The sequence below is a fragment of the Astatotilapia calliptera genome, chromosome 2, assembly GCF_964374335.1.
Source record: "Astatotilapia calliptera chromosome 2, fAstCal68.1, whole genome shotgun sequence".
Classification (NCBI taxonomy): Eukaryota; Metazoa; Chordata; class Actinopteri; order Cichliformes; family Cichlidae; genus Astatotilapia; species Astatotilapia calliptera.
Genome location: NC_137423.1, coordinates 22726309 through 22738875, shown reverse-complemented (window position 1 = coordinate 22738875; position 12567 = coordinate 22726309). Strand labels below are relative to the sequence as shown.

The window sequence follows — 12567 nt, the reverse complement described above, 5'->3', positions numbered from 1 at the left end:
AGTGAACACACACACACTCCCCTCCTCTTCCAGTCCCATGCTAATACATGCTTCACTGCAAACAGCAGCAGTCCTACGGATCACAGGCATAAACATCAGCACACACAAACACCATCTCCACACACACACACACACACACACACACACACACACACACACACACACACACACACACACACACACACACACACACACACACACACACACACACACACAGGCACATTCAGATATGCAGAACTGAGTTTCATCTCTGAGCGGCTCGCGGAGCGCAGGATCTCTGCTCTGTTGTTTACACAGAGAGAAAATCTTGTTTGGCGCCACAGATGGCATTTAAAGACACTCAGATCTTTACCAAAGTATAAAACATAAAAAAATTCTAATTTTAAAATTTCAATAAGAAACAAAAAACTGGCATATAAGCCGACTCCAGCGCACGCTTACAGCCACTCTTGTTTTTGTGCAGACCTAATGGAAAGTTGCTGTGCGTATGTAATGTGGAATTATCTTCCTTTTAATGGATGAAGGTTCCGCTGAATTCAGTCCCGGCCTCCGTAGACTTCTCGTGCCATCTTATCGCTGACTGAGGGAATCGAAACAAGAAAATATAAATTCTTCATGTATAACCAAGAATGTACACAATATCACACAAGACAGCATTAGGGGGTTGTTGGAAGAATGAAAAGAAGATGACTACAATTAAGGCATGCTATTGACGCACATAGATGGGTTATCTTGTTGAATGCTGGGTAACTGTACCCCACTGTTCATTTAAATGAGAGGGTGTGAAGAGTCTAAAAGCAATCCACCGCATCTTGTCTTGAACATGAAAAGAACTACTTTCTAAAAGCTGACATTTTTTGAAGGATTTGAGCACAGAAACTGAAATTCGTCAGTGAATGTCACAATACATCATCAGCTACATAGCAGCACTTGTGCTGCTGTATGAAGCAAAACACTTAGTAAACTCACAGCAGCCACCTGCATGTTTTTCTCAGTAAAATGGGCCCCTCCCACTGTCGTAAACCTCCCTTTCCGTCCGCCTGATTGATCACCTCTTATGTAAGCCAGTGTCTTTGCCACACAGCCACCATTAAGATCCATTATGCTGAATTTAGTTTGCATAATTAAAAAAAGAAGTAAGGTCTCGTTGACCCGCGGGTTCCTGAATAAATCTGATAACTAAGAGTGAAGTAGGCAGGCGGGAGGCACAGACAGCCGCTCAGTAAACATAATTGTCTGCCACTATATTCCACATCGGTGCACAATTTTCCACTACTTTAAGAGGAAGTTAAAGCCATCGTGGTGCGAGCTGAGCGTGAAAAACATCACAGATGGGTTGGCGCCGCTCGGAGAGAAAGAAAGTGATATGATCGACAGCTTTGATTCCTCAAGGTTTTCTGATTCAGGGCCCATGTAAGGCGTGCATTTGGCAAGTTCGCCTTTAAGAAATCATCCATCCATGTCACAGAGTCGTGACGACACAGACTTCTATCTAGAGAAATGAAAAAACTATTTTTGAAACACTCCACGCTGCCTGCCCAATTTTTGCTTTTAAGGATGAATTACCGGATAAAGTAAGAGCGCATCCGTTTCAGAGCGGGGGCGGCGCGTGTCTGTGTGTGGGGGGGATTTGGGTGTGTGGGTGTGGTGGGTAGCATTAATGATGCAGCAGACACTTGTCTTTCTGGCTGCTTTACTTCTTTGAGTATTTATCTCTCCCCCCCCCTTCCCCCCCATAATGTTCTCATGTATCCTCAGCTGGAAGAGGACTGAGTCACTGCAGCCATGGAAGCAGGTGGGTGGGTAGGAACACAGTGGATGGGAGGGCGAGGACATGGGTGTGGGATGTGGGGTAGTGGGGATGATGAAGAGGGAGGTTGTAGTGAATGAAAGAGAGAATATATGAATGGTGAATACTGTGTGTCCATTTTATTGCTCTGCACTGCTCAATCACTAAAAGACAAATTCTGTCTGCAAAGGCAAATAAAGCCGTCCCAACTGGTTTTGGACTCTTACAGTCGCTCGCAGGAGACTTTAAAGGGTAATCGAGAGAAAGGAGCAGAAAAATTAATTCATGGGAATATGATCGGGGGAGTGGGAGCAGGGGGAATACATTTGTCGGCAGCCTTAATTATCTTAATACACACTTCAGGCAGAGCTACATGTTTCATCCCTTAAGCCTCCGCTAACCCCAACTTGATGCTTTTCTTTTCTTTTCTTTTTTTACATTTTTTCCCCTGCAGAGGCTAAATGTGCCCACAAGCGATTCCAGATTTAACTCTGAGGTATAAAAAGATTAGGCAATGTGAGCATATCAAACTAGAACCCATATTGTGTTCATAAAATGGTGCTGAGAACATCATCTAACCAAATGTATTGGCCTGAGTGTGTGAGGGACAGAAAGAGACAAAGGCAGATGTGTGGGTGATGTTCTCTTTTTGTCTCACTGAGTTTGAAAATGTTTATTGAGGGTGGACGGGTGGGCAGACCATTAGGAAAATTGATGTGCATGCAGATGTGTGTGGACATGTGTGTGTGTGTTCCTGCTCTGACATCACTGCTGCCGTCACTGCAGCCACCTCACGGTGACTCCCTTGTGACTGAAGGCCTGACAACCTCCCACGCTCTCCCCATCAAACTCCCATGCTCCTGCTCCTCTCTTGCCTGGCTTCATCTATAAACCCACCCCCCTCCCACCTCACTCACTCCTCATCCCCTGCTTTCCGTCTCCTCCTCAGCTCCGTTTCTATATCCATACATCATCGCCGTCCACTAGCTTTTCACCTCACCCACCTTCTTTTCATTCTTCCTGTTTTTTTCCCATCTCTTTCTCCCCCTCATTTGGTGTGTGGGTCTTCCCTGTCTTCCGTCATGCTCTCTGCACCCACAGTGCTCCCTGTCTGTGTCTCTATGGAAACCCTGAGTGGACATGAGTAGCTCAGAGGTCTGTGAAACACTGATACAGACACTATTAGATCACATGCTCCCGTTTCCTCTCAGAAAGCCGCGTGCGTGTGCAAGCCCTACTGTGTGGGAATAGATGCTGCGTGACCATGGCAATACAGCCTCCTCGCAAGATACACCTCGTCTCCCCCTGTGCCAATGACCTATCAGTGGTGTGAAGTGGGAGGAAAGGATGGAATGAGGGAGTAAGGAGGGAGTCCTATTGTTTCATTATACTGTAAGTCTCTTCAATTACTAGCTGGGGAAAGGGACCACCTGATGCCGCCTCTGCACAAATATTTCCATCAGAAGAACACACACAAGGCTGTGTTACCATGGCTTCAGAGGACTCTTGACTTACAGTCATTTCTTAGAGACATACCTTAACCTTATCGCCTTACCTTAAAATATGTCCCCATCTTATTCTGTAGTGATTTAAATTGCTTTATGTCCTCATAAAGATGACAAGTCCCCATAAATATGACTATGTAAACAGATTTAGGACCCCGTAGTATCATAAATTCCAACCCATACAAACATACACACACCGTCCCCCTCCTCTCCTTTCTCCCCGATCACTCTCACACCTCATGAACCGTACTCTCCTCACATTTACACATTGTTGAGCCTGCTGTGTTGCGTAGCTCGTGCGTCATCTGTGTCCAAACACATCAGAAGGACAGGTGATTTGTGATAAGAGGCCTCGCACAGACAGAATTTTACAGCTCTGGGTCGCTCTCCTGGGCACCATCGTTATTTGTCGGTCACGCTTAAGTGGATCATTACAGAGCTTAATCACGGGGAAGGATATGTAAGCTGCACAGCATGTCATTTCGGGAGTGCCATGAGGTTATGAACGTGCGTGCAAAAAGGCAGGAAAATACGATAGTGGAATTCTTTTTCTCTTTGCAGTCGAAGCATTAACCGATTTGAAAAAAGGGGAAAAAAGAATCAGTTTCACTCACATGTGAAGGTTTGTCGAGTCTCCCCTTTATTTTATCAAAATGTACATACAGAAACTACAACAGGACTACATTAAAGAAGACATCAAAATGGGCAGCAATAACAGGGGTCAACAGCTGAACAAACACCCAACCCAGCCCCAGGCCCACCCCATTAACATCCCCAGTGCAGTGAGATAAAGACATGCCAATGATGTCTCACATTTAGGCACTTGATTTCCCTACCGAACCATCTTTGGTCATAGTTGCTGTTGCACGGTTTCAAACTGAGATTCAAACAGGTTTGAGGTGGATCCGAACTCGATTCACGTGGGTTCTGCTGCGAATCGGCCGAAGCCGATGTACGCTGAGAGGAGTCGCATGAGTTTTAAAGCAAATCGGTTTAGACAGAGCTGCATCTGCCAGGTTTAGAGATGACCCAAAGATGGTTTTAACCTGACCGCCTCCATAGAGTAAACCGCAGTATTAATTAAATTAACACTAGATGATACAATACTTCACATGATTACAGAAAAGACTCCACAACAGAAAGGAATCAAGCAGCACATCTTAACACAGTTTACCTGAAAACAACGCAGTGTATTTTCACACGATATACTGTAATCAATACGCTGTACAGTCTATTCCAAAGGCAATGTTGTTAGACTTTTTTGTAAGAACTAATCAGTCTTTTTACCACTGAGTATAATCTTGGAAAGTCTTGCAAAAATAGATCAATTTTTAATAAATTAAAAGCCTTGTTTTGATTGTAGGATGTGACCTTTTAAGCTACTCATGCATTGTCTAACTTTGTGTGTATACAGTAATATGCGTTACCTTGTATCTCTTTATGTATGTATGCATGTATGTGTGTCTATATGTATGAGAGTGATTTGATAAAAATACTGTACACACTAGTAGACTTATCCCTCTCTCCTTTTTTTGGAATACACCTCTTTCGGTAAAGGAATAACAAAGTTACATTAAACTGTTTAAGAAGCATAGTAGTCACACAGTATTTGGCAGTGAACAGTCCTAATTTATCCATGCACAATATCAACCACAGGCAAGGTCCACATTCTGAACAAACCCATTAAGAACAACACAGTAAGAACATGGAAAGAGTTTACAAGAATTTAAGACCCTGGAAGTGTGTGTGTGTGTGTGTGTGTGTGTGTGTGTGTGTGTGTGTGTGTGTGTGTGTGTGTGTGTGTGTGTGTGTGTGTGTGTGTGAGAGAGAGAGAGAATGTCCACAGCACATTTGGTTTCCCAGGGAGACCAAAGGCCTATGACTCATGTAGTGCATACAGCATTTTCTGGAATTTTTAACAATATCGGAAGAATTAGTATTTTCCACAAAGCCCAAATAATTACATATAATCATGTTAGAACCTTACAGAGTACTTGGGGAGTTTAGTGTAAAAACCCACTCAATCCCACCCCCATAGGTCTATTATAGACCAAACAGTTTATCCCTGGATTATATTTCCATTCTCAAGCTTTTTCTTTGGAGCATGCACCATCCCCTAGCTCAATTGTGTATTTTGTGTAATGACATGTGTATCCATGCATGTTTTACACAAGTCCAGTTTGCGGGTGCAGGTGTAAAGGGTAAGGTTGGTACAGCAGAGCTGATCCCCCTTGGGGTATGTAGTAGCTGCAGTAGCTGGGTTCTGCTAGATAGGGGGCAGTGTGCTCAGCAAGGTACGGGGCAGGCTGGTAGAAGCACGTCACATGGTCTGTGTTGGGTATTATGTTCTGCTCTCCCAGAACCTTCAGTGCCAGCACTGTGATCATATTCAGTGTTTGACGCCTTTCGTGTCCCATCAGACACACTGTGCTGTCATCTACCACACGACGCAACGTCATCAAGTACTGGTACTTGCTTCTCTCCTCGCCGATAAAATGGTTCTTCAAGTAGGACAGGATCTTTCGCTGTTGTTCCTGCACGTCAGGGAAATCAATAAAAAAGCGTGAGCACATGTAGCGCTCCAGTGTCTTTATCTGAGTCTCGCTGGCTGGTCGGTAGTCTCGCACCAACAGGTTGCTGTATTTCAACAAGCCACCACCTCGAATCTCTTCGGGGTTCCTGGTAGCAATCAGGCGGTAGCGCAGGTGGTCCATGGCTGCCTCAAAGTCACCATACATGCTCTCTGCCAGGACCTCGACAGCAGGGACTGAGTCAGATGCCTGAGGAGAGTCACACTGTTCAGAAGTGTCTGTGGTTACCTCAGGGGCCTCTTTGTTCTCAGGCACAGAGTTGGCTGCCTCAGTGGCTTCTGGAGAGGCAGATTCCCCGGGGCATTCAGACTGAGAGTGAGGCAGAACATGTGAGGTGGAACTTGGGATAGTGATTGGAAAAGAGACAGGCTCAGTAACCTGAGGCAAAGATGAGATATATTCATGTTCTTTTTTAACCTCCAACTGTAAGAGAGGAACTCCCGGCTGAGGGGAAGACTCTTTAATCTGTTCATCACTGTCCGTGTTTAGTATCAAAGGCTCCATGTCTGAAGATACCTGAGGTACAAGGTCCTCCGACTCCACCGGTGGAGTGAGGCAGAGGAGGGGAGGGCTCAGGCAGGGGGAAGGGGGTGTGAGACAGAGCGGTGTAGGGCTCAAGCTGAGCATTGGAGGGGTGAGGTAAGGAGGCGAGCTGAGGCAGGATGAGGTAGGGCTGAAGCTTAGGGTTGGAGAGCTAAAGCTAGTAGCAGGGCTGACAGTGCTTAGCATCGGAGACGAGAGGCAGTGAGATGGAGGGGTCAGGCATGGGGGAGGGCTGAGGATGGGGGGCGGGGGAGTTAGGCAAGGAGGGGACAGACTAACTACTGGAGGGGTGAGACAGGACACAGGAGGTGTAACACAGTGGACAGGAGAAGCTGGACTGAAGGCGGACCCTTGCGGGCTGTCACTTGGTTGATTCACAGCCATCTTTTTGGTCTCTTGTTCTGTTCTGGAACTAGAAGGATCTGACTGTGAAACTAACATGTCTGCTGAGTCAAGGGGCTCTACTTGTTTGGCAGTTTCTGTAGGGGAGGACTGACTGGGCTCACTGAAATCCACATGTGTAGTTGGTGTTTCAGTAGGGCTCTGAGTAGCCGTTTCACCTGGGTCTTCTGTGGCTAACTGAGAAACCGGTGGGTCTTGAGGTAAAGCAGACATGGAATTCAGAGTAGAGGTGGAGATTATATCAAGGTCTGGATCCGGAGCTGGGCTAAAGTTAAGATCTGAAGCTAGGTTACTGGAAGGACTAGGTTCAGAATTAGTCTTAAAAGGAATGGTGCTTGTTGGGGTAGCTGTAGAGTTTGAACTGGAAGCAGTTGGCTCTGTGTTAAAGGCTATCTCGGGGCTCGCGTGAGGGTTTGACTCCAGGCAGGGCACAGAAACGAGTAACTCGTTTTCGGGGAGTGAGCTGGGGTTAGGACTGGGGGTGACCTTTCTGCACATCCTCCGAGGGGGTTTGGGGGATGAGTGTTTGAGCACCACCATGTGAGATAGTCTCTCTGAGGCCTTACAAGGGGGAGCAGAGGAGGTCTTTTTGTCAGAAGAAAGGCTAGGTGGTGGAAGTAAAATATCCTGAGTATCTGGAGGGTTAGCGGCATCAAGTGTGTTAGGTGTTTTTTCTGAGTTTTCTGTTTGTTGTGTGTTGTCAATCTCCAGCAAATCCTGTGCGTCAGGAAGCTGTGTGCTGCAAAGTGTGAGAGCGGAAGAGGAGGAGCAGGAACAATCAATACCCTGTGTGTTCTCTGTGATTTCACATATTTCTGTGTCAGTTTTCCTCTCTTCTTCTATTTCTTCCTCTGTTTCTGCATTTTGTTCATCTGCTAACTTGTGTGAGGATGTACTAGTGTGTAGAGCTGGCACATGTTGTGTTTTATCTTCCTCACTGCTGCTTTCATACTCTCCGAAAGACTTAGATACGTTTGTTTTATCAGATTGCTCTGTACTGCGAGGGCTTTCTCTAAGGTTCAGACACTCTCCCTGGGTTTCGTTTGAGGTTTTTGGCATCTCAGACTGTCCCATCTGCTCTGCTAGTTCTTTCTGTTCATCAGGGGGTTTTGTGTGGTTAGCAAGTTCTTTCTGGACAGAGAGTTCTCCGTGGTTTGAATGTGCTGGTGGTAAGTCGTCACAGGGCTTCGCTTGCTTTAACTGTTCTACCTTTGTTGAGCCTTCAGTCTTTTCCAAGAGCTCTGGCTCATGTTCAATCTGAGCTGGTGGTTCAGCTTCCTCAGGGGCTTGTTTCTTTTCTGACAAAGATGTCTGGCCTGTCTGGTTTAAGTTTTCTCTGTGCTCTGACACTTCCTTCAACCCTTCAGGTATTTTCTCTTTGCTGTCTTTCTCCAGTGCTGTGTGTTTTGTCTGGTTTGAATGTACAGTTTGTTGCGAGAATTCGGTCTGAGAATTGTTTTCCTGCACCTCATCTCTCTGTTTTATCTGGCTGTTTTGAGCACCTTCTTCACCGAAAATGTCTCTGTCTGTGGGCTTTTCTGTTTCTGGCGCAGCTGTTTGATTCAGCAGGGAAGGAGAGTATTTATTCTGATTCTCTGCGGGCTGGTCCTTAACTTCAACCTTATTCATTTTGCGCTGCGAGTCCTTCTGCATGTAAGACTCTAGAAGACGATCCAGAATGATCTGGAAGGAGTCTACGCTGAACTCAAATTGGCGCCTGAGCGCACTCACAAATTTGAGCTCCAGGTTTTTGCCACTGTTGTTTGAGAGGGAGATGAGGCTCCAGCGGTCATGTTCGTTGAAGACTTTTACCATTTTCTGGACATAGGCCTCTTTCATTGTGGCGTTGCTGATCCGTTCCCTGTTGACTGCAGCAGGCAGAAAGTCCAGCAAGCAGCCCAGCACTGACTCTTTGATCACCTGGGAGGGCAAAAAGTTAACAGCATGACAGCTACAACTAATCACAACGATCTACTGAAATAAAAATCATTGCTGTGGTTTAGGTTTTGGTATAATCTAGTTAAAACAAGCATGATCGATTCAGCTACAAATTAATTATGGTTAGGATTACAATATCATGTTTAACAGAACCCCAGTAAAAATCATTTGCAACCCCTACATGGCTTATTCAGTGCTGTCAGCGCAGGTAACTGGTGTCTAAACGCTACAGTAATCTCACCTGGAACTCCTCTTGAGTGGGCAACTCCACTCCAAAGATGATGTCCAAGTCCTTGTAGCTTGTTCCGTTGTCTCGGACAAGGACGTGGCTGGCCGTGGAGCCGTTCAGACGAACATCTCTAACTGTGATTCCCTGCTTCTGCAGCCTGGCCCGCACGGCAATGATGATGTCACGAGGACGCAGCTCCAGCGTGGGAAAATTCCCACGGCCGTGGATTGGAACCACCTCTGAAAGAACCTGATGGAGAACCTCCACCTGCTCAGCGTTCAGGCTGTGAAATCGCTGACTGGATTTCTTTTCAGACATGCTGCTGCCCTGAAGGGAGGGATGACAATGAGAGTTTATTACAGCTCCTCAATGAAATATGCTGTGTGTTCTCTCTCTCTCTCTCTCTCTCTCTCTCTCTCTCTCTCTCTCTCTCTCACACACACACACACACACACACACACTCAGTATCACTCATATGCACACTCTCTGCCAGTCTGCTGTCTGCAAGTCACAGCTTGGCTGACAGCTTTTCCACAATGCTAATGTAACTGCTGTGTTGACAAGCTGACACATGGAGCAAACCACGCAGATGTGCTTTGCATAAATACTCTTCAACTGTTCACCCAGGTCACAGCAAATTATGGGGAAGTGGTCGAGTTACAAAAAGAGTCTGAAATGCTTTACAGTATTTACTGCTCATGACTTACAACGTGTTAATTAGTCACTTTATTTACACTCCATCTATTAATTGCTGGCTCAGGATTTAATGTAATTCCTTTAACTCAAAATATAACATTTACTTAGCCTTTGTATAAGATAATAATAAAAGATAATAAAATGCAACCTTTGTTTATTATTTTCACCGGACAAGAAAGGGTTAAGTTGAATGAGTCATCACCAGCAGACTGCATTAATCACACCAACGTCACTAATTAAAGACACACATCTGTTTTTGTGGCCGTGTGTGCAGCACATGATGCGTGCATATTACAATCAATAACTCCATCCATTTGTGGGACTGCATGTTAAATGTATAAAAAAAAATTCCAACCCAAATTGAAACAAAGAGAAATTAAATAAGAGCTAATTATGCTGTTTGGCATTTAACATGTGGAGTCCTCCTGGCACTTACACACTCAGCCTCTGCATCCAGACTCCATTAATAAATCTCTAAAGAGTCAAAATATTTTCAATAAGCTGCACAATATCTTTATTTGCCTAACCAAGTCAGTCTGAAGAGTCTCTGTTAAGTGACTGAGTGTGCGATTGTGAGCGCCTGTCAAAGTGTTTCGGCGAGTGAGTGCTCGTGTTCGTGTTTGCAACTGTGGTTCATAGCAGCCCATTATGATCTATTGTTTGCTTTAATCAATAGTTGTCACTCAGTGCTACAGCTGAATGCAGCTGATTGCTATGATTTGTCAATACTAGCAGGCTAAACAGTGGGATAATAATGAGCAGTAATCGGATGCTTTCTGGTATCATTTAGTCAGACACCAGAGGGTTATAGTCTGTAACAACCACAAACAAAATCTATAATGGGGGCGTCTTAGAAAGCTTTGCATGCATTTCAACAAACACTAAATCAGCATAAGTGCAGATCGTACATAAAGCTACAGAAGTACAGAAGTTGCTGTTTTTTGAAGAACTGCTTACCAGGATGAAAAGAAGTTGAGTCTTAGAGCACAGAGCTCCTAAATAGCTTTTGTGGATGAGACATCGGCTCACGTGTCCCACTTTAACCAGGCAAACTTCACATCGCAAAATGATCATACATCCAGAGCTGATACAAACACCTCCAGATGTTTACACTTATCACACGCACAGCGACACAATATGTTGACGAGGCACTGCAGGAGCGTTTTTCCAACTGGCCCCTTGTATTTCCCCCACAACCCCCCTCCCCCTTTCTCACTCTCCTGCAAACTTGCAGCCTGAGTGACTCATCCAGGCGTATCGGCTCAGCTCACACATAATCTATAGCCACTGAAAACCCAACAAATCTGAGAAGCTCATACACACTGGGCTACATGTACAAACAAACAATAAGGCTCTGTAAACTCAGGTGAATGTCTTGTGTATAAAATCTGTCAAGTAGCACACAGGAGGGAGAGTTAGTCCTGTGGTTAGAATACTCTAAATATATGTCCTTTATATATACCTATATATAGACAGACAGACAGACACACACACACACACATACATACATGCATATATGTTATTTGCATGCAAGTCCTTGATTTTTACTTTTATCCCCTTGAAATATTATAAACATATGAATACTGAAGTGGAAGACAACTCAGTAGGCTACTTACTGAGCTTATAACACAATATTTACTGAGAAGAAAGCCTGTATTTTTAAATGCAGTGCTTGAGTTCACCAGTACATTGCTAAAATAAAGAAATAAATAAGAAATAAAAATACAGCTATTAATTTTTCCCATAAAAGTTAACACCTGTTGGGTGTTATAGTTCACCACTTGTACAGTTTCACAGTCCTGTGGCAAGTGGAGGCAATTAAGCGCAATGAAGTGCCTGCCAGGGTAAAGGGCAGCACTCGTGAGAATTAAAAACTTAAAAACGGGATTAAAAGAAAAAAAAAAACTTCACAGAGCTGAGTGTTCTTACCTGTTGCTGAGGCATCTGAGGGAGCGAGCGGCTCCTGACTTGTCAGCGGGATGAAACAGCGGGTATCCACCGAGCTACAGGTCCGGAGAGTTCGTGTTTTCTACTGGCTTTGTTTTTTCTTTTGAAGTCCCTGCCCGCTCCGTTTAGACTCGATGCTGACGCGGCTGGGTCCTTTATAAGGCATGCGTTGCCAGAATCTGCGCGCGAGTTCATTCGGGCGCTGTCCGGGAGGCGCGTGGTGCTGAAATGAAGAATGAAACGAGTCCTCGCGCTCTTGTTTCTCCTTCGGCAGCCTGGAGCGTAACGCAGTTTCCATAGCGACCTGCCGTCATTCAGTTATGACTGGGGAGTGCGCGTGCACGCGCGCGCGGATGAGTGCGCGTGCAGCAGTCTTCTCACAACAATGGTGGAGTTGTGGTGGTAAAGAGGGCGTTAACAAGTGTCAGGGATAATTCGAGTGTTCGTGCCAGGCCTGCATTAAGAAGAATAAAAGTTTACAGGACGAACTAATCACAGCCGTGCAACCTGTGCGTGTACCAACAAATCCTCACTTTATTATGTGGCCTTTCTGTGTGTTTGACGTGTCAGCGCTGAACTCAACTGCTACCACATCACCTCAGTATTACACCGTGGCTGAGGTTGAGGCCATAAATGTCGGGACATATGGTTTTGGGGGGACATTTTCTCAACCGCTTCTCATCACGAAAACATCATTATATCTAATGCTGTGTCCACACAAAGTGTCAGCAGATACAGTATGAGTCATCCATGCAGCTCCCTCCCCCTAACCCAGCCTTAACCCCCCCCTCCCCAAACCCGAGCCTTCTTTGGCTGGCCGATGCACGCACACACTGGAACACTTTCTCTATCTGGACAATTACAGCCAATAATCCTTCTCCCCCCTTCATACTGCAAATTCGTGCTCCATCCCTTAAAAACCTACTT

The 12567-nt window shown here is 45.3% G+C and overlaps 1 protein-coding gene across 1 annotated transcript; it reads right to left on the bottom strand.

The window, feature by feature from the left end:
- Nucleotides 1-5316: 5316 nt before the first annotated feature.
- On the bottom strand, nucleotides 5317-11782 carry tent5d (terminal nucleotidyltransferase 5D). Its single transcript, XM_026188025.2, has 3 exons — nucleotides 11623-11782; nucleotides 9010-9324; nucleotides 5317-8750 (listed from the first exon to the last, which is right to left on the bottom strand). The coding sequence occupies exons 1-3, from the start codon at nucleotides 11635-11637 to the stop codon at nucleotides 5460-5462; spliced, it is 3621 nt and encodes a 1206-aa protein (XP_026043810.2). The 5' UTR covers nucleotides 11638-11782; the 3' UTR covers nucleotides 5317-5459.
- Between the last annotated feature and the right edge of the window lie 785 nt (nucleotides 11783-12567).

Bases quoted from the DNA above. Each gene is read 5' to 3' on its own strand.
- tent5d (XM_026188025.2), bottom strand. The intron at 8,751-9,009 runs GTGAGATTACTG...TTGCCCTCCCAG, and splicing joins CCACTCAAGAGGAGTTCCAG to GTGATCAAAGAGTCAGTGCT.